At 35.5% G+C, this 26,186-nt stretch overlaps 1 protein-coding gene across 1 annotated transcript in view; it reads right to left on the minus strand.

Moving 5' to 3' along the window:
* Positions 1–25,144, minus strand: part of SMC3 (structural maintenance of chromosomes 3) — a 58,287-nt gene extending 33,143 nt beyond the window's left edge. Inside the window, exons 1-12 of the mRNA XM_074233729.1 lie at positions 25,021–25,144; positions 19,362–19,437; positions 17,135–17,173; positions 15,356–15,423; positions 14,214–14,285; positions 13,368–13,447; positions 13,016–13,094; positions 11,100–11,217; positions 8,540–8,715; positions 4,485–4,565; positions 1,434–1,598; positions 871–992 (exon numbers count right to left, since the gene is read on the minus strand). Of these exons, the coding sequence (XP_074089830.1) occupies positions 871–992; positions 1,434–1,598; positions 4,485–4,565; positions 8,540–8,715; positions 11,100–11,217; positions 13,016–13,094; positions 13,368–13,447; positions 14,214–14,285; positions 15,356–15,423; positions 17,135–17,173; positions 19,362–19,437; positions 25,021–25,035 (1,091 nt within the window). The 5' untranslated portion in view covers positions 25,036–25,144. The remainder of the gene's footprint in view (positions 1–870; positions 993–1,433; positions 1,599–4,484; positions 4,566–8,539; positions 8,716–11,099; positions 11,218–13,015; positions 13,095–13,367; positions 13,448–14,213; positions 14,286–15,355; positions 15,424–17,134; positions 17,174–19,361; positions 19,438–25,020) is intronic.
* Positions 25,145–26,186: the final 1,042 nt, after the last annotated feature.

Consider the following 26,186-nt stretch of genomic DNA (forward strand, 5'->3'; position numbering starts at 1 on the left):
AGAATTCAGATTACAGTCATAGCAAAAGCAAAGAAGATACTCCAGGTTTGGGCAAATCCAAAAAAGTCTAAATGATAATGAGGAAACAAAAGAGGGGGTGAGAAAATAGGAGAATAAGTTAGTCCTAGGAATCTCCTAGGGCAGGGGTTGTCAATCTTGTTTCATGAACTCTTTTGGCAGTATGGTGAAACTTGCGAACTCATTCTCATAATGTTTTAAATGCATACGATAAAATACATAGGACTTCAAAGGAAACCAATTTTGCTGAGGTTTCATATTTACTGCCCTGGGGCCAACCTGGTGATCTTAATTCTCTTCAAATTAGGCTGGTCCTCACATGAAAGCCCAATAAAATTTCATAGAATCATAGTAATTTAGAGACTATCTGAGGTAGCCTCCTCATTTTGGACATAGCTCAGAAAGTCAAAATGAGTTGTACAATGTTGTTCAGTAAGCAAGTAGTGGTGATGGGATTCAAACCTAAGTAAGTTATACAATTTCAGTAAATTTGCACACATATATACAATAGATTTTAGAATCAGGAGGGGCTTTAAGTCCAGCCTTCTCACTTTACAAAAGGGAACATCTAGTTCCAAAAAAATGTTTTTCATACAATGTTTCTTTTCTACTAACAGACCCATACGAGGTATAAATGCAAAGTAAATCTGTGGCTCACAATTATGCAGCACATTACCATTTTCAAAGCACTTTGTATACATATTTCATCAGTCTCACAGTGATATTTGGAAAGGTGAATAAAAATATTATACCAACACTATTAAAAGAAAGGGATACTTAAAAATTTTGGCATTTAACTTTTTTGAGGGGAGCCTTGGAACTTAAGACCTCTATCAGTAAAATATTCCAGACCTAGCAATTCCACGCTCTTCCTTTTCTTTTACACTGTTGAATTTAGGTTCAGTTTCTGCAAGTTCTTTTTGCTTTTCCTCTATTTTCTCAAGAAGTTTTTGCCTCTCTTTTAACAATCGTTTCTGAAAACAACAGGAAAAAAATATGAGTTAATTCAGTTAATTTTATCAGACTGATACAAAAGTGGGATATGCTCAAAGAAATATAATAAAAACTACTATTTAAGAAAGAATGAAAGTCACCAAAAAAAGGTCAACTTTTTCACTTATTAATTGATTCAACAAACATTAAGCAGCTATCTGAACTGAGGTCATTCTGATACAGAAATTTACTGAAAATGAATTTTTTGTGGCAAGAATTTACCCAGTCATTTTAATTTACATATTTAGGTTTTTGCAAGGCAAATGGGGTTAAGTGGCTTGCCCAAGGCCACACGGCTAGGTAATTACCAAGTGTCTGAGACCAGATTTGAACCCAGCTACTCCTGACTCCAGGGTCGGTGCTCTATCCACTGTGCCACCTAGCTACCCCCAATCTATATATTTTTTAAAATTTTACCTTACCCTTTGTTCACTGTTGCCTGCTAATTCATCCTGCAAATCCTTAGCTTTAAGCTCTAATTTAGTTCTCTGCTTAATTTGCTCTTGTCTTTCAGCACTAAGTTGCTCTTTTTCTTCTTTCATGGCTGAAATTTTTGTTTTCAATTCTCGAACCTGTCGTTCAATATCCTATATTAAAAAAAATGGATTTAATAGAAATTAGCTGAATGTCATAAAGCCACAGGTTAAATAGTACACAGAAGTAATCTAGTCCAAGTTCCTAATTTACATATAAGAAACTAAGACTAAAAAAGGTTAATGTTTTGACCTTCATACTGAGCAATTTACCACAAAATTTAAGTATTAATTTTAACTGGTTCCTGATTCCAAATCTATTTCCTTTCCTAAACATAACAAAGCCAAGATTTATATGTATATACACCAATTAACTCTAAAATTTAGTCCTCTTTTCTATCACAGTATGCTAGTTCATAACAACTTGAAGGCAAATCTAATATGAACTATAGTATGTCACTAATTTTTTCCCTATCCAGTCTCTCCTACTTAGTACCTTTCCTGTATTCTCAAAAACCTTAAATTTCTTAAAACCTTATGGAATAAAACTAAAAATAAATAGAATCTTTAATTAAAAAAAAATTTAAAAAAACCTTATGGAAGTGGGGCAGGTATGTCATTAAAAAAACAAACAGAATATTATGCTTCCCTATCCTATTTTTCAAAACATGGTAACTTCTTCCTGCTCTCATTCTATCTCTTTCATCTGCACTAGCTACAATGTCCTCTCCAACTTGATCCCCAGGTGAACTAGTTCAACTCTATATACTGTCCCTTTCTCCAGTCCCTTGCCCTTCTACCTGTTTTGCTTGTCTTGCTCTGCTAATCCCCTTAATCAATTGTATTTCTGGCATCTGATACCTTCATTCCATCTCATATGTGGTTAATCAAAGCTACAGAAAATCATCAAATTATGCTGAATGGATCCATTATAAATTAATGCAATATAATTTCACCTGGGTCCTCTCAAGGGCAAAAGTTCTTCATGCCTCCCATTGTAACTTTTCCGAAACTTTTTATTATTCATCAAACCACTCAAAGTCCCCTGCTCCCTTGACTAAGCACCTTACCCTCTATTTTATTGAAAAAAATTGATGCCATTCACTGAGAACTCCCTCTTCTCTTTTCCTCCTCATTGCATAGCCCTCAGATGCCTTCTATAATTATTTCCTCCTTCATCCTAGTCTACCAAGAGGAGACTCCGTTCTGGTTAAAACACAAAAATGATCCCAATTAATCCTATCTTCTCCAGCATGTTGTCCCTTCTTGCCATCCCCACTCTCACTTATCTTGTCTTTTCCTGTCTACTAACTTCCTATGAAAATGCCCATGTCTTCTCTGATTCATCCATCCCCACCAGCTTTTATCTTTTATTTCTCTTCTACATCTGTGGCTAAAATCCTTGAAAAGTTTCCCCCTTCCTTTGTTTTCATTATGCTCCTAACTCCAGTCAGGTTCTCAGCTTCATCATTCAATTGAAATTGCTTTCTCCAAAGTCACTAATGATCTCAAAATTGCCAAATCTACTGGTTTTTCCTCAATTCTCATATTTCTTGACCTTTCTTTAAACTTTGACACTGTTGGACAACTTCTTAAAATTTTTTTCTTTCTAGTATTTCATCACAGTATTATATCCTGATTCTCATACTACCTGTGTCTTCTCAGTTTCCTTTGCTGGGTCTTCATTCAGGTCCTGCTCCACTAAACATGAATACCCCCACAAAGAGTCTGTCCTGGGCCCTCATCTAGACTAAGAACACCTCTCTCAATACTAAGGAAATGTAAAAACCTCTAGCCCTGGTTTCCTTTATACTGCTCTATTTTCTTTCACTTGGTAATCTCATCAGCTCTAAAGGATTCAATTATCATTTCTATGACTGATGATTCTCCAAACTATTTGTGCAGCCCTAACTTCTTTGAAGAACTCTAAGGTAACATCTATCACCTATTGAACATCGAACACTGGCTATCTCACAGATCTTTTAAATTCAACATGTCCAAAACTAAATAACCTTTCCCCTCTTCCTAATTTCCCTATTATTGTCCGGGATACCACCATTTTCCCAATCATCCAGACTCTAAACTTAGATGTCATCTTTGATTCAACTCTCCCTCATACCCCTAGACCTAATTTTACCTTTATGACATCCCTCATATAAGCTCCTTTCTTTGCTGATACTGTCACTACCCTAGTAAAGACCCTCATGACCTCACACTTAAGACTACTGAAATAGCCAGCTACTTAAGTCTCCTCCTCTCTGAATCTCTCTTCACTAAAGGTCATACTTCATTCAAAGTGTAAAATTAATCTTTCAACAATAGGTCTAACCATGTCTTTTCCCTCTACCCCCTTTCAGTAAATTCCAATACTTTCTTATTGCCTTAGGATCAAATATAAAATCCTCTGTTTGACTTCAAAAGCTTTCTGTACTCTGGGATCCAGTGACTCTGGCCCACTGCTGTTCCTAGTACACCATTTTCCTATTCCATGTATTTTTACTGGCTGATCCCCATGCCTGGAATGTTCTCCCTCCTGAATTCCCTAACGTTACTGGCTTATCATTAGCATCCTTTCCTCAATTTTTTTCCTTCTAACTCTAGAATTCTTTTCTCCTACATCTCCATCTTCTGACTTCCTTCAGGTCCCAGATAAAAATCTCACTTTCTGCAAAATACTTTACACATCTCCCAAAATGCCTTTCCTTTGAGATTACCTCCAATTTGGCCAGTGTATCTCTTATTTGTACAGGTTCATTTCCAAAATTTCTGCTCCATTAGAATATGAATCACCCTAGGCCAGGGACAGTTTTTGCCTTTCTTGCATCCCCAGCATTATTAGTAGCACAGTAGGTGCTTAATAAATGTTTTCAGACTGACTACCTGTAGCTCCCATTAACAGGTGTACAGATTGCTGGCTATCAAGAATGTGGTGATTCTCTTTGCCCACCATAGGACAGAGGCTCTTTATTGACCAAAATGTTCAACCCACTATCATCTTACCTCCATCTTATCTCTAGCATCTTGCTGAGCATCTCTTAATTGTCTGGATTTCTCTCCACTTGTCTCTCTTTTAGCAGACAGCTGAAAGTAAAAAAAAACTACCAAATTAACTATAAAGGACATATGAGAAAGATATTATTCGCATTCAAAGAACCAATAAAAAGATGTACAGAATAACTTGACCTACAGATACACACACACACACAGACAGAGACACAGACACCATTTGTGTTTAATGGTAGTCATCTGTAGGATGGGAGGAGGATAGGGAAAAAAAGAAATTTACATGATAATCTTGTTGCATATTTATTTGAAAGGAATAGCAAATTTTAAGGAATTTTTAGTTTTATGTACAATCACCTTATTATATTCTGTAATAATATACTACGTAATATAATTTTTAAAAATGGAAATTAAACATTTTTTTTAAAAAAGAACATTCTGGGTATCAGGACACTGCCAAAGAGGCAGGAGAAGGAAGTAGGTTAATTTGACTTTTGAGTTAGAAACTGGAAGAGACAGCTTCTGAGTCACCTTCTAAATCAGAATGCTTGTGTTTTAGAATACTAAAAAAAAAAAAAGAAAAGAAAAAAGGAAAAAAGGAAAAAAAGCCTAAGAAATTAAGGAAAAGTCAGTTAAAATTCTTTGCATTCTTTTTCATCTAACTAACATTTACTTGGGAAGATTTTTTTTCTTTCAGTGTCACTATTAATTTTGCTCATTAAGAATAAAACTGGGGTGGGGGAGGGAAGCAAGATTGGGGAGAAAATTGTAAAACTCAATATCTTTAATAAAAATAAATTTTAAAAAAAAGAATAAAACTGCCCCAAATAACAAATGGGCAAAGGATATGAACAGACAATTTTCAAAAGAGGAAATTAAAGCTATATATAATTATATGAAAAAAACATTCCAGATCATTACTGATAAGAGAAATACAAATGAAAACAACTACGAGGAAGGGAAAACGATCAATGTTGGAGAGGTTGTGGAAGATTGCATTGTTGAAGTTGTAAACTGATCCAACCATTCTAGAGAGCAATATGGAACTATGCCCAATGAGCAATAAAACTGATCATACCCTTTAAACCCAACAATTCCAATACTAGGCCTGTATCCAGAAGAAATCATAAAAAAATGGGAAAAAATCCCACCTGTTCCAAAATATTCATAGCAACTCTTTTTATAGTGGCAAAGAATTGGAAATTGAGGGGATGCCCAACAATTGGGGAATGGCTGAATAAGTTACAGTATATCAATGTCATAGCATAACAATATTCTATAAGAAACCATGAATAGTCAGACTCTAGAGAATAAAGGAACAAATTACATGAACTGATCCTGAGTGAAGGGAGCAGAACCAAGAGAACACTGTACTCATTAACAACAATGTGAGTTGATCAGCCTTGATGGATGCAGCTCCTCTCAGCAATTCAGAGACCTAGGACAACCCTAGGAGACCAGCTATGGACAAAGCTATCCCTATCCAGAGAAAGAAAAACAAAACAAAACCAAAAAAAACCCCCTTCAGAATCTGAATGAACACTACATTCACTTTTTAAAATTTTCTCTTATGTGTTTCTTTTCTATCTCATGGTTTTCTCTTCTTTTCCTTAATCCTAATTCCTCAAACCAAAAATGACTAAACTGTAAACACGTTAACATAAATGTGTATGTACAATATTCACCCTAGCTGTTTGCTGATGAAAGGAGGGGGATAGGAAGGGAGGGTGGAAGGAAATTATGTAACTTAAAAATATGCATATGCATGTGGATGACTTAAAAAACTTTCATAACTAACATCTAATTGGAAAAATAAAATAAAATGTCAATAAAAAAGGAATAAAACTGACAGGCATATTCAAGAATCCTAAATAATTTATTATTTTGTGCTCATTTTAAAAAAGATACCAATACTGCTTAGGCATCAAGTATTTTTCCCCAATATTATTCAAATATTTCTATTCCACATACTTGTGTACTTGTTTTAAGCAAAGTTGATCTAGGAAAATGTGGATTTACATTGAAATATAGGGATAGTTTTATAAAAGAGATTTTTTTATTTTAAAAAAAAATTTCCCTGGAGATATTGGGGTTAAGAAACTTATCCAGGCCAATGGCTAAAAGGGAAATGTAATGGGAGTAAGAGAAAGGAGAGGTGGAATAGGCTAAGATATTTCATATAATAAGATTTTTTTTTTATTACAATGAGCTATTGGAATGATCAAGAAGGGGAGGAAGGCAAGGGAGAATGAGGAAACCTTCGCTCTCATCAGAGGTGGCTCAGAGAGGAAACAGCATATATGCTTAATGGGGTATAGACATCTAGAGTAAGAAAGAGAGAAGGGGAACAGGGGGAAGGGGGGGATGTAAGTGATGGAGGAGAGGGTGGACCATGGGGACAGTGGTCAGATATAACACATTTTCTTTTTTTACTTCTTGCAAGGGGCTGGGATTGGATGGCCTGTCCAGGACCACAGGGCCAGGGGGGTTGCTGGGCCTTAGGGGTGGTATGTGGGCTTGGGGCCTCTTATCAGTCTGATGTGCCACTCAGCTACCCTACAGTACATTTAATAAGAGGGACAGAATAAAGGGAGAAAATATAGTGTATATAGTAGTAGGGAAGTACAATTGGAGGGAGTTGTGATCAGCAATGGCAATGATGGAAAAATATGGAAGTAGTTTTTGTGATGGACTTATCATAAAGAATGTAATCTACCTGTGACAGAGCTGGAGGTGTTGGAACATAAATTGAAGCACATTTTTTATTATTTTGGGGGTGGGGGGGGTATTTGCAGGGCAAATGGGGTTGGGTGGCTTGCCCAGGGCCACACAGCTGGGAAATTGTTGGGTGTATGGGTCTGGATTTGGACCTGGGTGCTCCTGACTCTGGGGCTGGTGCTCTGTCCACTGTGCCATTGGACCGCCCCTACTACTACTATTATTATTATTATTTTGGGTTGTTTTTTTTTTGCAGGGCAATGGGGTTGGGGTGACTTGCCCAGCATCACACAGCTGGGTGATTGTTGGGTGACTGGGGCCAGATTTGGGCTCGGGTGCTCCTGGCTCCAGGGCTGGTGCTCCGTCCACTGTGCCACCTGGCTGCCCCTATCGTTATTATTATTACATTTTAATTTTTTTCTCTTTACTTTATTGCTCATGAGTGTCTATATTTTGGGGGGAGGGGTATTATGTTTACTCTTAAGAATATTTTAGTAATCTATAAAAAACATCATTTGTACAAAAATAAAAATAAATAAATCAGAAAAAAAAAAGGAAAAAAAAGAAACTTATCCAGGGTCACATAGCTACTAAGTATCTGAAGTCAAATTTGAACTCAACTCCAGGACTGGTGCTTTTTCCACTGTGTCCATCTAGCTGTTCCTAAAAGAAGTTTTTAAGTGGGGGAATTTTGGTGAAATTTTTGTAAACAGCAAAATCGCTAATCTATATTTCAAATTGCTTATTACGAAATTCTGCACATAACTTTTCAGGAACATCTCTATAATATCAAGTGAAGAAATTTAGTATCTTATATCAGAAACAAGAATTCTAATACTTTCCTGGTTCCCACCAGTTATATTATTCATGGAAAGAAGGAGCTAAATATAGCCAGTTTTTTGAGTTTTTAAGTTGTGATCTAGATATGTGGAAGAATCAAACAAAAATACTGTATTTTTGAATAATTCAATATCAGAGCTGAGTAAAAAGTCTCTGTAATGGGAGTAAAAAACCTCCATTAAAATTGAAAAGGGTTATTCTGTTTTTAGAAGATGACATATTTAGAACATACATCTTCTGATACAGTTCTTCAACATTCTCAAAGAAACAAAATGAATACATGATAACCGAATAAGTATTTGGGATTCATTTTAGTTTGAATTTCATAATAACTAACATTTTCTTTTTAATTAAATGAAAAATAGTTTCTAGTGAACCCATTCAAAATAAGAAAAACTAAAACAGTTTTTAAGAAAAAGTATTTCAAAGATATACATTTATCTAAAAATGAAAAGATTTATATCTTAAATGGCAAAGATAGACAACTTTTTTACCTCATCGAGTTTGGCACGGGTTTCATTAAGCTCTTGATTATAAATGGTATATTCCAGGGCTCGCCTCATTTTATCCCATTTTTGATATTGCGCCAGTTCTTCTTTTTCCTCCTCTAGAGTATGTAATCTCTCTTCAATATATTTTAACAACTCATTGATTTTTTCTCGTTTACCCTCTTTAAGAAAAATTGATAAGAACAGTAAGAACAAAAGTGTACTTTTCAAGGATACCATGAATTGAGTTTAATTTTAAAAGTATGGGACAATCACTTGACATTAAATATCACAAAAATTTATAAGGGAGTCTATACTGCTTTAACAAACCAAAGTAGGTAGAATCATTATTTTAAAAGAGACCAAAGATCTCATACCTAGAAATACTGATGCTGGATCCTTCAATAATCACATGTGGTGAATAACTCAGTTGTAAGCTTCATGTGTCTCCCCTGCTAACAATGCAGCTTCTCATACACAAACATCAACATACCATACTGGGCTAATTGAGTTAGATCTAAGTTATGGAATAGTGTTACAACTGAGTTTATAATTTGCATACAGGTGTCATTATCTAGTACTTTTCAGCTGTTAGACCTGACAAGAGCTGCTTATGATCTATGGAAAAAACTAAGAAATAGACTAAAAAATTAAAAAAACATGTCTATGGAAAATGTATTTAGTATTAGAATGATTATTGCATATTCTATTATTTCAAAATCTTAAAAATGGTAATTTTATTTAAAACCCTATTTTCCCAATCTTCTCCAGGTTCAGTTCAAATGTGATAAAGCATCCACTGAGCTAAAGTGCATTATTATATGCTCAAAATAGTAATAAACTTTTAGAGATTTTTGTCTTTAAGAAGACAAAAAATTTCTGATAGTAATAAATGTAAAAACACTTAACTCATTTTTCAGATTTGTACAATAATACAGTATCTGTAAGTAAAAAGATAGCTGTTTAATGTAACACACAATTTATTAATCTATAATCATCATATAACAATGTGCTGTATCAGAATGGACTCTACAGCAAACTTGAGTCCTTTTCACAGTAGAGATTCCTTCAACAATCAAGTTCTTGCTGAAATTGTAAAGAGAAGTTCCTTTTTTTTGTTAATGAAATGTTTTCCCCTTTAACAGCAAAATAATGGGTTAGCTTATGTAAAATATTTCACTAAGGGCCAAGTGAAATATTTTGACTAGAGTTATAATTAATTTAAACTATGTAATATACAAAGAGTGACATCAAAAAAAGTTAACATCTGTTAATCACAGTAGGAAAATGAAGAAAGGCTGATGTATATAGGTCAGTGTTCTATTTCTAAGCTTTACCATTTCCTTCTTTTCCTCTCACCTAAAGTAGGATATTCATTTATTACAAATTTGAGCTATTTACTCTCACAGTTGTTAATAACTTTTTTCATTAAATCTTTATTTTTACTGGGTAGTAAATAATATTACTCTACTTCTAGTTTTTAATCTTTTTCATGTTAAAAATTTTATTTCAGGGGCAGCTAGGTGGCGCAGTGGATAGAGCACTGGCCATTGAGTCAGGAGGACCTGAGTTCAAATCTAACCTCAGACACTTAATAATTGCCTAGCTGTGTGACCTTGCACAAGTCACTTAACCCCATTGCTTTAAATAAAATTTTTTAAAAAATTTGTTTCTTTGTAGATTAGAAAAAAAGACATCTTCTTGGTATCTTTAGTGAAATTACCAAGTGTTTTCTTTATTCTCCTAGTAACTGGGAATAAAAAAATCATTTAATGCGACTTTTTAAAAAAAAAGTTAATTTAATCAAAGTTAATTAATTTTTTAAAAACCTCAAAATAAATATTCTTAAACTATAAACCTTTTAAAACATTATAGTCGCATAATATTGCAATAGTTCTAAAGTTGACTATGTTCTTTACTTCACTTTCAGGCCTCTATTAACTACCTTAGTAAAGTTATCTTGAGGCCATAAGGTTCTATAAACTTAGTTCTTTTGCTAACAATATACAGTAGTAAAAAATATAATATTGAGCTGTACAACCTGTCAACTTCTAGAAGAGTAACTTAATGAGGTAAAATTGCAAACTTGTTACATTGCTCTTTGCTCAATGCAATTAACAATATTTTGCATGTGTAATTTAATTCTGAAATACAAAAAAAGAGAAATTATACTTAGAAAACTTCTAAGTTGAATCTTATAACTTTACAAACTTTCTAAAAGAACCCTAAAGTACCATTTCTTCCCACCTTCTAACATACAAAAAGAACTGAAACTTAATACTCACTGATATTTCAACTTTCCTTTAAAGTATTAAAAACCATTATGCTCACTAATAATGAAACCCTCTATTGTAACAGTAAACTGAGGCACACAATTAATGAAATGAAGCATCCCCTAACATCACTTTATTTCAATCAAGGAATAAATGTTATTGAAAACATTAGACTTCAAAAAATCTCATGCACACACATACACACACAAAAAAAAATCACTCAAACATTATATACCACTAGGATTAGGAATTATTCATTCTAAAAAAAAATAATCTAGAAGAGTTATTTTTACCTGTTTCTTTCATTAAAGAAATGCTTTCTTCTTTACGTTCATCATATACTCGAGTACCAGCTACTTCTCTCAATAGCTTCAGTCTTTGAGAGTCAGGTGCTGTGGCCATCTGGTTAATCTAAAAAAAAAAGTTGAAGAAATACTTGAATGACAACATATTGTTCTTTCACTAAGTTAATTCAAGAACAAAAGCTAAACAGATTTCTACTTTAAACTTAAAAATATTCAAACACTAATTTCTTTCATTTTTATTTTTAGCAAATCATGAATTTTATACTTTAATATATGAAACACATATAGATCTCAAAGAGAAATTAAGTTAAAATACTAACTTGAAATTATTCACAACCTTGCTTTGAGAAAAAGGGCTCCCATAAATGACTGTATTTGGGAACCAACACTATCTTAGCAGTCAACATATTGCTTCTAGAATCCTCATCAGGATATAGAAAATCAAAGGCTCTTGCATTGGGGAGTACCTGAGCCACCAGAACAACTGTGGCTTCTACAATACATTCAAAGAGAAGAATGAAGAATTATCATGGACACAAAATGTTGGGAATTGATGAAACATTTGTCAAAATTGTTAAAACTTTAAGGAATGCTGCAGCTACAAAGGACATAAGATAACTAAAACAAATTTTTTTGCCAGATTTTTGATACCAGAACTCATTTTCTCTTCTATCATTTTAATTTTGTGATATTCTGACAGTAATATTTTACCATAATATTAGTTTTCCCTTAATTATGTATACAAGGAATTGCTGCTATAATTGTAACATGATTATTACTTTCGAAAGATATCTTATTGTGTTAGAAACCATATCTTTACCAACTATTATGTTTTTCCCCTTTAACAGTAATGCAATGGATAGACTTATATAAAATACTTCAACTGATCAAGGACTAAAAGAAATATTTTGACTAATAGTTATGATTAACTTACACTACATAAATAATGGCATCAAAAATATCTGTCAGCTGCTGTAGGAAAATGAAAAAAGGTAAGCTTTTTGCTTCTAAGTTTTACCTTTTCCTTCTTTTACTCTCACCTAAAGTAAGGCTTCATTTATTATAATTTTCAACTATTTACTCTCACAAGTTGAGAAAGTATCTTAAATTTCACAAAAATAAGTCACTTGTCTACAAAAAGATCTGTTTTACCCCTGTTAAAAAATTAACAATAGTTAATACAAAAGTCAAAACTGAATCAATAAATTCTTTCTAATTCTTTCTAAACCTAAGAGGAAAATGAGATTTGTTTAAATTAAAACTTAAAGCAACAGGCTAAAATACCCTTTCAGGGTAGCAAAAAGAAAAATAAATTTTTTGTCCAATAATTAGTAAATGACTAAGTAGCAGTATATACATACACAAAAACATATACATATACATATGTATACGTATACATATACATATATATACATATATATGATGAAATATTATTTTGGTGTAAAAAGTGACAAAGGTGATAAACTCAAAAAAAACATGAGAAGTCTGGTATGAGCTGAAAGAGCAAAGTAAATAAAGCTAGAATAATACAAACAATTACTAAAATAATAAAAATGAAATCAAAAAATATAAAATGAAGCTAGATCCTAAGGAACTATGACATATCTTGCCCTAGGAGAATAGAAAAGGAAATACAAGGGTAACGGGGGATGAGGTGGGGAAAGAGTATGGATATATAAGTATCAGTACACATTAACAGCCAACAACTTAGTTTTGGTTCGTTTTTACTTAAATATCTTTCTTTGCTATAAAAGTGGGCTATTTGGTGGGGGAATTGAAAGAGAAACTCGAGGGATGGTCATATAAAAACAAGAGTTATCAATAAAATTTACTTGTTTTTAAGAAAAGAAAGCATTTATCTCAAATTAAATTTATTCAAATGTCAATATGCCACTATTCTTTACCTTTCCTTGTTTGACAATGTAGTAAGGATTACTTCGAGAAAATCCAGCACTCTCAAGTAGATTCATTACATCATTCTTCCTGTCAACAAACATTAAGTAGATATTTTTATATGAATAATCATAAAATTCTCACCTCTGAGTATAAATTGACTAGACTAAGTTAAAAGAAAACAATTGATTGTTCAACGCAAACTCAATTTTATCATTTTAAAAACATTTAAAAACTTTTTTTAGTTCAGGAAATAAATACCAACTAAGGAAAAATTAAATAGGTATACTAATAAATGTGGAAAAAAACATTTTTCTTTGTCATTGTTTTTATTAGTTAAAAGAGAAAAAGGAAACTACTTACGTTACCATTTTCTTATCTAAAAAATACTGATCTTTTTTGGCACCAATGACTCTACGAAGTGAAACTTCCTCTTTATCAATCTAATAAAACCAAAAACAAAACATGTAACCATTTAAGTTTAACTCCCTCCATTCATTTTAAAGTACCCAAGTGGACTTGCTAAATTTACTTTAAATTTGATATATATGAGGCGACTCTATCAAACATCTCATTTTTCAGCTAGCTGTACTATTTTGGGATTTCTCTGATATCATCATATGCTTAGGTTGGGACTTGCTACCCTCTGGGACTTTCTTTTTCACCACTGAGATCTCGCCCTTTTCTGTTTTCCTTTTGTAGGCTATCTTCCCATTCATGAGACTATTAATTCATTGAGGGTAGACTTTCTTTCCTTTTTTTTTTAGGGTTTTTTTTTTTGCAAGACTAAGTTGCCCAAGATCACACAGCTAGGTAATTATTAAGTATCTGAAGAGAGATTTAACTCTGGGCCTCCTGATTCCAAGGCCCGTGCTCTATCCACTGTACCATCTAGCTGCCCCCTTTTTTAATATTTGTATCCCCAGTATCTCCCCTTAGCACAGAGGCATTTAATAAATATTTATTAACTACTGATTATTATCTTACTTGGTTATAGTTTTTAATATGTTTCTTCACATGTAATATAAAACACTTGATACCTAACACTTGATTTTTTTTCCTAGGAGGTACTCTTTAAAGATAATATTGGAAAATGAAAGGAAGACATTCCATGGAATGTGTTTTGCTAAAAAAGTTAGCTAAACTTTTAGACATTTTAAAAGTTTATGAAACTTTTGGTATAATTACTGAAAAAATTTAATAACTCACTGGTAATCTGTTGTCTGAATTATCAAAAATGATTTCAACAAAAGCAGATATGACGCGAGGTCCAGTGCCTTCCTAAAATGAAGGAAAACAAAAAATGTAATGTTCATATGGCATTTTTGTTATTTTCAACATATACCTTTCATAAAGGATAACCGAATAGTAACCAAAAGACTGTGAAAATGAAGTTCCATCAAATTATTCTATATCCCTACAAGCATGGTAATAATAGGACTTTAGCTTAGAATAATCTATACAGATCTCAAATAAATGGGGAGCACCAGATTGCCTAGAAAGGGTTGACTCAGAATCCAGGGTTGAAATGGACCATGTCAAAGCTTTTGGGCTAACTGGAGCAGGACAAGGTCTGGGGGTAGCCCCTAGCTTGCACAAGATAGGAAAGTCCAGTCTTGAGAAGGAAAAATAAAAAGCATAAAAGATTGAAAGAGCTTAAACTGAAGAAGTAAATGTAAAAATTAGACAAAAACACCTTCCTAACAGTAAGGGGCTTATTAAGTATAGAAATAATGGAACTTTTTGATATCCTATTTGAGACCAGGATTTAGCCAAGTGCCTATGATATAATAAGACAATTTTAAAAATTTACTGAATTTTATTATATGGTAAATATGGCATGTAATTCCAACAACTTTTAGTACCACAAAGATTACACATGTCCTCTTATCCTTCATTTTTGAAAAATAACTACTTATTAAAAAGTTCAACTACAATTTGCAGGGCTTTCCGTGCTGGAAACACAAGTAGAACTAGCAATGTGTTGCCTAGTTTTCAGCAAGTGCTCCTCAGCTCTTCACACAACTTTGGATTCTGGTTCTGATTCTCAGTTACCCCTGCTCCCAAATTCCAAACTCTTCTCTTCCTCAGCAAACCTGTATTCATGCGTTATAGTCCCTTATTGGGTCTCCTCCTTAATGTAAAGATGAAAAAATTTCTCTTCTAACAAACATTTAGAAGCTAGACCCAAATTTCTTCCAAACGTTATATTCAAATGAGTCCTGTTACTTCCATATTGCACAGCAATATAATATAGCAATATTAACTGAAAGAACTAAAGATTTTTATCTAGTAGGAATAGGTGATTATTTCAGACATCTACTATGTAAAGAAATTAAAGTCTCACTTACGTGTAACAAAGCCAATCTCTGTTCTGGACGAAGATGACTAAATTCATCACTGAGTACAAACTGAATAGCTATAATAAGCATATAAACATGACTATTAGTATACTAATTTTTTTAAAAAGAGGGAGTAATCTTACTTGAAAAATAACTGCTCTAGGGATAAGAGATTTAGAACTAAACGAGATCTTAAGTCATCTAGTTGAGCCCTCTCATGTTATGGAAACAGAGCAAAGGGAGGTAAATTGACTTGTCCCAGGTTACAAAGGCAATAAGTAACAGAGCTGGAATTTGAACTAGGTCTTCTGACTCCAGATCAAAGCTAACATCTCCTGCTGCCTCTCATTATTTACTAGAGCACAACTTCTCGGAATGTAGGAACTGAAAATACATGAAACACATGTTGGCAAATGCATAAGAAACAAAAATGCCTCATTTATTATCACTCATTAATTATAATAAACAATTATATGAGAAAAATGTTCATAGAGGAAGAATGTTTACTGGAATGATTAATTTCATATTTAAAAACAAATTAAATACTCCAGCACAGAAATAGGTTATCAAAAGGATAAAGATCTGTTTCTTGATCAAGTCATGTCAGTAAGCTTTCAACCTCACATTTAAGATACATTGAATTAAAGTTCAAAGATACTTCATTGATATACTATCTTGGATCACAATTCCTTCTAATCAAGTTAGCTATGGAGTAGATTAGCAAAATGTAAATACATTCTGTTATAAGATACTTCATTATAATATAAAGAAATGGTATTAGTTACAGCAAGTCAATCCAAATTTTCCTGCCATCAAACTTTAGCAACATGGCAAGAGGGGCTCCTTGACTATGGCCCCTGAGAATAGTGTAACAATTCTCCTCTCTGAGCAAAAAGGAGATATCTAGTCCAGGCAGCAATTCACCCAATCCCACTTTATGAGGTCAATAAAGGCCTAGTTATCCTGTGAGAAGCATGGATCTGAGAAAACAACATTTCTACCTCCTTTTCAAAAACTGTCATTAATATTCATTAAGAATGAGGTAGCCAAAATTTTTCCTTCTTCCCAATTCACTTCCCACCGAATTTGAGGCTAATTTTTATTAAAATAACCTAGATTCCTAGAGGATCTGTTAAAATGACAGCAATTATAATTCAGTTTCCTTCAAAAAATTTTAAAGTTGTTCTTATTTTCAAATGCTATTTTGTCCAAAGTATTTAACCCTATTTTTTGAAATAATTGATAACTGATTTCATAATACATTTTAAAATTTACAACATTTTACATACATTAGTTCATTTAAGCTGTACAAATTGGCAATAAGAAAAAAATAGTTGTTATCTTTGTTATCTCCATTTTTATAGCCAAGGAAACAGACTCAAAGTGGCTTCCACAGTCAAGTATTAAGCAAATTTTGGAAGATTTGAACTAAAATATTTTAGCTATAAGATTAAAACTCTTCCTCTATACAACAAAAGATATTTAATCCAAAAGGGGAATGAAACTAACAGAAGAGTTTTTGTATCCTGGACTCCTTTGGCAATCTGGTAAAACCTATAGACCTCTTCTTAAAATAATATTTTTAGATGCATAAAAATCATAAAACAATTATAATGAAATATTGTTTTGAAAATATCTAATAAATACATTTGCAAATCCCAGGATGAGAACCTAACAAGAAAATCCCAGATGAAGGTACTATTACTCAACTATAGACAGCATTTAAGACTAGTAAATTAACTGAAAGACACACATCTAGACCAAAAAAAAAACCAAACCAATACTTACCGTAAAAAAAATTGCTTTTCCCAGATCCATTTCTGCCCACTATAAATTTTAAAAAACACAAATTTTAAAAATATGAATAAGTTTAAGACAAATAACTATGCTAATATTTCAGACTTTCAAATAAATTTTCTAATGTACTCAAAATAAATTTTAATATAAAAAGTGCACAATAATCAGTAAGTAGCATGAAATCAACAAGAGAAAAAGATTTGCCTATGTCACCTGCCATAAGCAAAAAACATTTTATTGCCTGCAATCTGAGTTTAAAAAATAAATTTGCTTTACTATTGGTCTTTGTTCTTGACTCAATAATCTAGACAAATATTTAATTTTACTAATAGGCATTCATAATTATTGTTCATAAAATGAGATCTCTAATACATATAAGTCATGTAAATGCTCAAAATACTTATAAAGCTATAATTTATTTTAATTCACAGTACTAATTAAAAGGGTGAACATAACCACAAAAGGTATAACTACCTAGAAGACACTACTTATAATGCCACCTTTGGATACCCAAACTACACTGATTTAACTAAGTCAAAACTGACTTGCATTTAAAATGCAATGACCTAAGACTATAAACAAAAACGTGGTTGTCATTTCAAAATTCTGGCCAAATTATCACAACATAAAAGTAGGCATCCACAGCTTTTCAACCCTAAAGAATAAAAAATTTTTTTTAAATAAAATACATGATAACTACAATAGTCAAAACTATAATGCATTCAATATTTACAACAGGGGAACATTTTTAAAACTTCACCTGCAAGCATTGTTTAGTATGTGAGACCTATTAGATTGATTTAAGTAGTAACAAGGTGTCTTGCTAGTTGGCAAGATTGATGTTTTGTTGGATGTCCAATTTTAATTTAGCAACATAAATGAATACTCACAATAGTTTTATTCTTAAAAGGATACTTGTCAAATTATACTATTAAAACAACCAAGATTCATTCAATCATTACACTCATGTTTAATAAAAAGTTATAAATATAAAGAATGTCTGACTATAGCATAAAGTATATAAAATTTCCCCATTTCTAAGAACATCTATATGCAAAACAAAAACAAACTAATAAGGTTTATTGGGAGGAGGAAAGTTCATATGGAAAAAGAAAAAAATTATTTTAAGGGTATCCCCTTTATTAAAACTCAGCATTTGCTATTTAATCATCACCTTCTATAAAAATGCTGTTTTGTAACAAGAACAATATATGCTATTTTGGTGTTCAATGAATTATAGAGTTAAATCTGTCTTTTTAAAAATTCAGAAGCACCAGAAACCAGAATGAGTCATTTTTTTCTTGCCTATATCATACAATTAGAAATATCCATTAACATTAAAAAATTGTTAAAAGAAAAAAGTGAGGATGATCTAATTTATGTATGTATGTACAATGATTTAATAAGGCCACAGTGATTGTTACACCAAATTTAGAATACTAGTTGACCAAGGTCATACTTAATCTTAACACAAATTTAAGTAAAAGGTTATTTTAAATGTATCAAAGGCGTACTCAAAGTTAACTAAATGGCATAGGATTAATTTGCGATAATAAAGTACTTTATCCAAAGTATTTCAAGTGTACAAAATGGAAAGTCATGCTTAAAAGCAGTTAATTCAGAAGCATTTTGAATAGTCTCAGAAAATACTGATGTACTTTACTTTTTTTCTAAATGAATTGGTACCACAGTCTTAGGTGATACACTTTTATTTTTTCAAGACAATAGCATTAAGTGACTTGGCCAAGGTCACACAGCTAAGCAAGTATTAAGTGTCTGCGGACGAATTTGAACTCAGGTCCTCCTGACTCCAGGGCCGGTACTCTATCCACTGTGCCATCTACTTGTTCCCACCAGGGGAAACACTTTCAATGGCTTAAGAAATTCTGGTTGCAGGGTGCGGGTGGATAGAGCACCAGACCTGGAATCAGTCAGGAAGACCTGAGTTCAAATCCAACTTCAAACACTTAACACTTACCTAGCTATATGACTATGGACAAGTCACTTAATCCCATTGCTTTGGAAAAAAAACCAATAAATAAATAAAAAAAGAAACTGGTTGCAGCTCAGACTTTTAAACTAATTTTAATACTGTCATTTTTATTTCTATAGTTTTATGTATTTCTTTCCATTCAAATTTCTCATCCAATTACAACGTAATTTCTAAATTGTGTATGATAAAATAAACATAAGCTTCTCTCAAATAACAGGCACTTACCTATGACATTGTGTTTTGAACTGAATGGATCTACAATTGTCTGATCTCTATAACTTCGAAAACCCTGGATAATAACCTGATGGGAAAAAGTGTTAGATTTAAAATATACTACAAGCATTCATTTGAATTTTAAAAAGCAATGTCATTTTCAAAACTTTAATGCTTCCTTGTTTCCTAGTTTTCACCTAAAATAAAACTTGAATATGGGTACCAATCTATGCATATGCCCTAAGTATATCAGTTATATGTGTATTTTGGGGAGAGTCACAGGTCTAATGAAGAAAACATTCTATAGTTTATTATGATATTTTATTAAAATGTCTTTTCTGGGGAAGGGGGGGTAGGAAAGAACTTTCAATTAAAAAAAACTATATTAAGGGACAGCTAAGTGAAGCAGTGGATAGAGCACCGGCCATGGAGTCAGGAAGACCTGAGTTCAAATCCAACCTCAGACACTTAATGATTGCCGAGCTGTATGACCTTAGGCAAGTCACTTAACCCGTTAGCTTAAATAAACAATTTTTTTTAAATAACTATATTAGAAAATAGTGGCTTAATGGTATCATTTATTAAAAAATCTTTATTTCAACCATTACTAGTTTAATTTTTTCAGGATCACAAATAGCATACTATTTAAAGCAGCTGGAGTAGGGTAAATCACAATGCACAGCCTTAAATGAACCACTGTACCAAACAGTACAGTAATCATCTATCTAAAAACAATCATAATCACCAAATTCAACAAAACAGATGAATTGAATCTCCAACAGGGTCTTCCTATATTTTTTTTAAATGCTCACTTATAATGAATAAGAGAGGCAGCAAGTTATAGTGGATAGAGTGAATCAGGAAACTCGATTAAGTCCTTTCTAGGACAATACTCTGGCCAATCATAATCTCTGAGTGGCAACTCTTTAAGAATAGAAGTTACAGGAACTACAGTGGAAGACCCCCCATACTGATCAAATCACAGGTCCAGCCCCTCTCCCATCATCATTTAGAAAGGTCTAGAAAAGTATAAAATCTAAGTTTCTATGTTTTACTGGTATTTTTAAAACCCAATGGGGGTTAGCTGTGTGGCCACTTAACCCCATTTGCCTTGCAAAAAAAACAAAAAAGAAAAAAACCCAATGGGGGTGGCTAGGTGGCATTGTGGATAGTGGCCTTGGAGTGTGGAGTACCTGGGTTCAAATCTGGTCTCAGACACTTGGGCAGGCAACTTAACCCCATTTGCCTTGCAAAAAAACCTAAAACCCAATAAAAAAAATCAATCTTTATTTATAAAACAAAGTTTCAATTAAGATAATCAATTGCTTAAGGCAAGAAATATATTTCTGAGTTTACTACAACAATGGCATCAAATACAAGTGAAAATACAGGCTAGCAATCTGTACATAAGGATCCCTAGAAGCTGCAAATTGATTTAATTTTTAAATTTAATGCTATGTTGTCTGTATTTTTTATTTATTTTGTTAAATAACTCCCAATTGTTTTTTAATCTGGTTCAAGTCACCCTCTAGACTGTTGTGGAGGGGTTGCAGGGTAGTGTTGATCCATTTTTGACATTCTGGACTAGAGGATATAATTACTGCAGGTGAATCTGGCTGTGTGATCCCTCCAAGACCAAAAGAAAAATGAAAGAAAAGATGCTCTTTTCTTTAAACCCAGGGGTTTTTTGGTAGTTGAAATTTCCTTCTCATCTTTCTGAATGGATTAAAAACATATATATAGGACTGCAAAGGAAATCAATCATGCTGAAATACTGTTATCAAAATATTCTTTTAAAAAGTTCAAGATCTCAGGTAAAGAAGCCCTGTCATAAAGGCTATACTAACTTATTTTCCCAATCCATTGAAGCTCATTAAGTTCCTTGGCCAAGGTTAGATTTAGAAACCGTTACACTTTCTTTAACTCCCCTAAAAATTATCTTAGTGGCCACTGTTAGTAACTAGATGTACATAATTGAGGGACAGTCAAATTAGGGTTTGGGGCTTTAAAAATAAGGCCCTTACATAAGCTACAAATTTTCTTTTATTTATTACAACCCTTCATCTACAAAATATCAAGAACCATCAACATATTTTAAATACTGCATACTTTCTTTTTTTAAGGTTTTTGCAAGGCACTGGGGTTAAGTGACTTGCCCAAGACCACACAGCTAGGTCATTATTAAGTGTCTGAGGCCAGATTTGAACTCAGGTACTCCTGACTCCAGGGCCAGTGCTCTATCCACTGCACCACCTAGCCACCCCCCTGGTACTTATTTTCACTGCATTATATTTTTGTCCTCATTTTGTATTTCAGTACATGATCACAATTCTTTATTGGCCAGACTTCAATTCCTCATAGATCTATGACTCAATCTGCATATGGACTTGATTCATAGACAAAGTTGATAAAGGATATGGTGCCTCAAAGGTGATGAGCCTCTCTAAACTATACTAGGCTATGGTGCCTGGTAAGGTTGTTCTCAAAACACCTTATCAGTTTGGAAGAATCTGTCAAAGTTTGTGTTTCACTGGAAAGACATAAGTCTTGAAAACTCTGATCAGCTCTATGTCACAATGAAGTTTCAACGCAGGACTTTAATGAAAGATAGGACTATATTTATAGGAATAAAAACACTCAGGAGGAAATGAACAAATTCTATAGCTTCAGTCCATTACAGAAACAGGAAATTTCTAATTCTGCTGTAATTTTCTAAATTATTCATTAGAAATTTTAAAATATTAATAATATAGTATTAATATTATATATTTCAAAGTTATTCATGTACATTGTAATAGCAGTCAGGAAACATCTTTACAAATTTTTCCAAAATAATTTAAGCCTGTTATAGACTCTCTTGGCCAACACAATAAAATTATAATACAAGGGGAAAAAATGAGTAGATTGTAATATTCTCATTACAACCAAGGCAGTACCTATCGAATCAGAATCAATTCTGCATTTCAGCACTTATATTCCTATATGTTTCCACAAGACTTTGAGATGAAGACACCCCATCCAAAGATTTTTAAGGAAGGCACAACACATAACTGACAAGGTCAAAACTGTGAAGCACCTGTGCTAGGCACTGTGCTAAATCAGGGGGCATGCTGGATAAACAGGAAATAATTAAAAGGAAAGCACTAGAATTAAGAGGGGATGGGATGTTAATTGGGACCTGGAGGAAACAAGCAGGCAGAGATAAAAAGAGAGAGCATTTCAGGAATGGGGTACAGCCAAAAAAGTGTCCAGAGCAGAGAGATGGCATGAATGTCTTGTTTATGAGACCAACATCACTGGATCTCATGGCTGGCACTAAAATATAAACCTAGAAATGTAGGGGAAAGGGGTGGAATATACTTGCTAGGTTATTAAGGACTATTAACACCAGAGGATCTTTTTATTTGATCTTGGAGGTGATAGGAAGCCATTGAAGTTTATTATTAAGGGAAATGGTGGAAACTTTGTTTTAGGAAAATCACTGCCTGCCAAATGGAGGACAGACTGAAATAAGGGGCAGGCTTGAGGCTGGCAGACCCACTAGCTGGCTATTGCAATAGCCTAAGTTCAAGGTGATGAGGGTCTCTAACACTATGTGAGGAGAGGGGACACTGTTGAGATACTTGCAAAGTTGCAAAGGTGAAACTGATAACAGTCGAAGCATGAGGTGATAAGGACTAGCACCAAGCCAGTGACGGTATCAGGCGAGGAGACATACTGAAGATATGTTGCAAAGGTGAAGTTAACAGGCCTTGGCAAAAAAAGGTGAGAAATAGTGAAAAGTGAAGAATAACACCTGGGTGGTGAACCAGTCTAGGAGAGTAATGGTACCCTAGATAGTAATGTAGAAGTTTAAATATGTATGGGGGAAGAAGAGGAGGTGTTAGGGGAAAACAGAATATTATCAACTGGACATCCAGTCTCAGATTTTAGCAGAGAGGTAAGGGTAGGATAGGCAGATTTTTTTTTTTTTGCAAGTCAATGGGGTTAAGTGGCTTGCCCAAGGCCACACAGCTAGGTAATGATTAAGTGTCTGAGGCTGAATTTGAACTGAGGTACTCCCGACTCCAGGTGACTCTAGGCCACCTAGCTGCCCATAGGATAGGCAGATTTGAGAATCATCAGCACAGAAATAACAATTAAATCCATGGAAGTTTTACCCAGTAAATACTCAGTATAGAAAGAAGAGGAAGCCCAGGATAATGTTCTATAGAACATCTACAAATTGCTATAAGAAATGATTAAAAGACATACTTTCAGAGTAAACTGTAAAAACTTGTAGGAACCTATGAAAAGTGAAGTCAGCAGAACCAGAAAAAGAATGTATACAGTGGCAACGTTAGTAAATACAATTTACTTTGAAAGATTTAAGAATCCCAATCAAGGAGGTGGTTAGGTGGAGTCGGGAGTACCTGAGTTCAAATCCCCTCTCAGATACTTAATCATTACCTAGCTGTGTGGCCTTGGGGGCAAGCCACTTAACCACATTTGCCTTGCCCCCCCCCAAAAAGAATCCCAATCTAGGCAAGAACCAATCACATAACATTCATAATGCAAAATACTATCCATCTCCTGATAGAGAGGAATGAAGATTTGAAACATTTTCTGGACATAGTCCTTTTGGGAACTTTTTTGCTTGACTTTGCATATCTGTTCCATAAAGTCCTTGTTTGTCACTTTTTTAATTATAAAGTTAAATAACAAAAATAGAAAATAAGTATATAAAATAGAAAAACTAAAACCCATATATGTATATACACTTTTAGTTTTTGCAAGGCAATGAGGTTAAGTGGCTTGCCCAAGGCCACACAGCTAGGCCGGATTTGAAATCAGGTTCTCCTGACTCCGGGGCCGGTGCGCCTAGCCACCCCTAAAAAATATTTTAAATGAAAGGGTTTTTTTTTTAAAGAAAACTATAACAACACAACTATTCCATTTCATTTCCCCTCTTCCCAACACCCTAACCAAATCAACCAAAAAGGCTTTACTTCATTAAGCACCTACTAGGTGACAGATAAGGTCCCTGGGGGGGGGGGGCGTGTGACAGGACAAGAACCACCAGGTATTAACACGGCCCACGTATTCCACCTATACAAGGCAGAGTTGGGGGGCGCTGGAGTTCGGGGGGCTTGGGAAAGGCTTCCTGTGGGGTCTCAGAAGGTCAGAAAGGCAAGAAAGAGAACTACAGGCCTGATGAAAATGGGGGAAAAAAAGGGGGGAAACTTGTTGCAATCCGATCGAGGATGGGCCCACCCGCCGGACAGCCACATCCCCGGGGCGTAATTTGGGAACCCTCAGATTCCTCTATTTAGAGTCAAAAAGGGGATGGGGGGGGCAGAGCGCATCAGCCCCGGGAGGGAAGGGGCAGGAGGCGACCCCTCCCCGCGGGTGTTATTATTACGGAGAGGAAGGCACAAAGTCAAGTGCGGCCCTCCGGGCAGGGCCCCCCCCCCCCGAAGGCACCCCTCCCCCACCCCGCGCGCCCGGCCCTCCGCGGCCCCCTCCCCCACCCCGCCCGGACCCTGGGGGCGGCCCGGGCCCCGCGGGAAGCCCGAGGCTCCGGAGGGGCCGGGAGCGGGCCCCGCAGGACTAGGGGAGTGGGGGGGCGGTCGGGGAGGCGGGAAGCGGAGGCGGCTCTGCTCCCTGTGGGACGGCGCGGCACCGGCCTCACCTGTTTTATATACATGATTCCTCGCTCCCGGCCCGGGAGAAAGACCCTCCCGGGGCTCGCAGCTGCTCCTCCGCCAGTCAGGTGAGCGGAGGCTACGACCCCTCCCCCACGACCCCGAGCCTTTCCCCAGCCAAACAAAATGGCGGCCTCCGAGGAGGCGGCGTCCCCGTCCGGACCAAACCATCCCCGCCGCCCGAGCAGGGAGGAGCGGGCGCTCCCGGGGACTCGGCCGTCCTTCCGCAGCCGGGGCCGGCTCCCGCCAGGCTCGGAGAGGTAAAGCGGGAGTTGGCTTTTGGGCCCGGTTTCAATTCCGTCGCGAATTCGCTCTCGGCTGGATTCCCGGCCATGCTCGGTCTGCTCCGTCTCCCCCCCCGGGGCGGAAGCCGGTGGTAGCGTCCACGAGAGGGGAAAGGTTCGGCGCCAAAGGCAAGCGTTCTCAAACCGCGACGGGAGGGGACCGCGAAGATGAGCCGGCCCGCACCACGTGGTTTGGGGGGGGAGCCGGAAAAAACCCGGAGGCCGCCCTTGGGCGCCCGGGGCCGGGCCGCGGCGGCTCTGGGCCTCCTCCCGGCCCGGCGGGCCACGTTCACTTCGCGCCCGACGAAGCCCTTCTTGGAGACGGATGTTCCGCCTTCGGCGCGATGGAGGAGGATTTCCCGGAGGAGCCGAGTCTCCCGAGTTGAGGCGGCGGCCACAGGAGGAGGAGGAGGAGGAGGAGGAGGAGGGCCCCCACCTGCGCGGAGCTGCCTTGTATGGCCCTGTGGTGTGTATCTTAATGAGGGGTCCCCCAAAAGGAGGCGGGGGCGGTCGCGAAAATGCGCGGTACCCCCCAGCCTCGGTCCTAATAAGGGAAAAAAACAACCCGAGCGTGGCCTTAATGAGGCCAAACACCTTTATTTTTTTTATTTTACTAAAGATTTTATTTTGAGTTTTACAATTTTCCCCCTCATCTTACTTCCCCCACCCCCACAAGAAGGCAATTTGCTAGTCTTTACGTCGTTTCCATTGGTATACGTTGCTCCAAACTGTGATGAGAGAGAAATCATATCCATAAGGAAGAAACATAAAGTATAAGAGATAGCAAAATCAGACAATAAGATAGCAGTTTTCTTTTGTAAATGTAAGGGAATAGCCTCCGCGGCTCGTTATCTGGAAACAGATGGCAT

This window comes from Macrotis lagotis, chromosome 4 (assembly GCF_037893015.1).
Source record: "Macrotis lagotis isolate mMagLag1 chromosome 4, bilby.v1.9.chrom.fasta, whole genome shotgun sequence".
Classification (NCBI taxonomy): domain Eukaryota; kingdom Metazoa; phylum Chordata; class Mammalia; order Peramelemorphia; family Peramelidae; genus Macrotis; species Macrotis lagotis.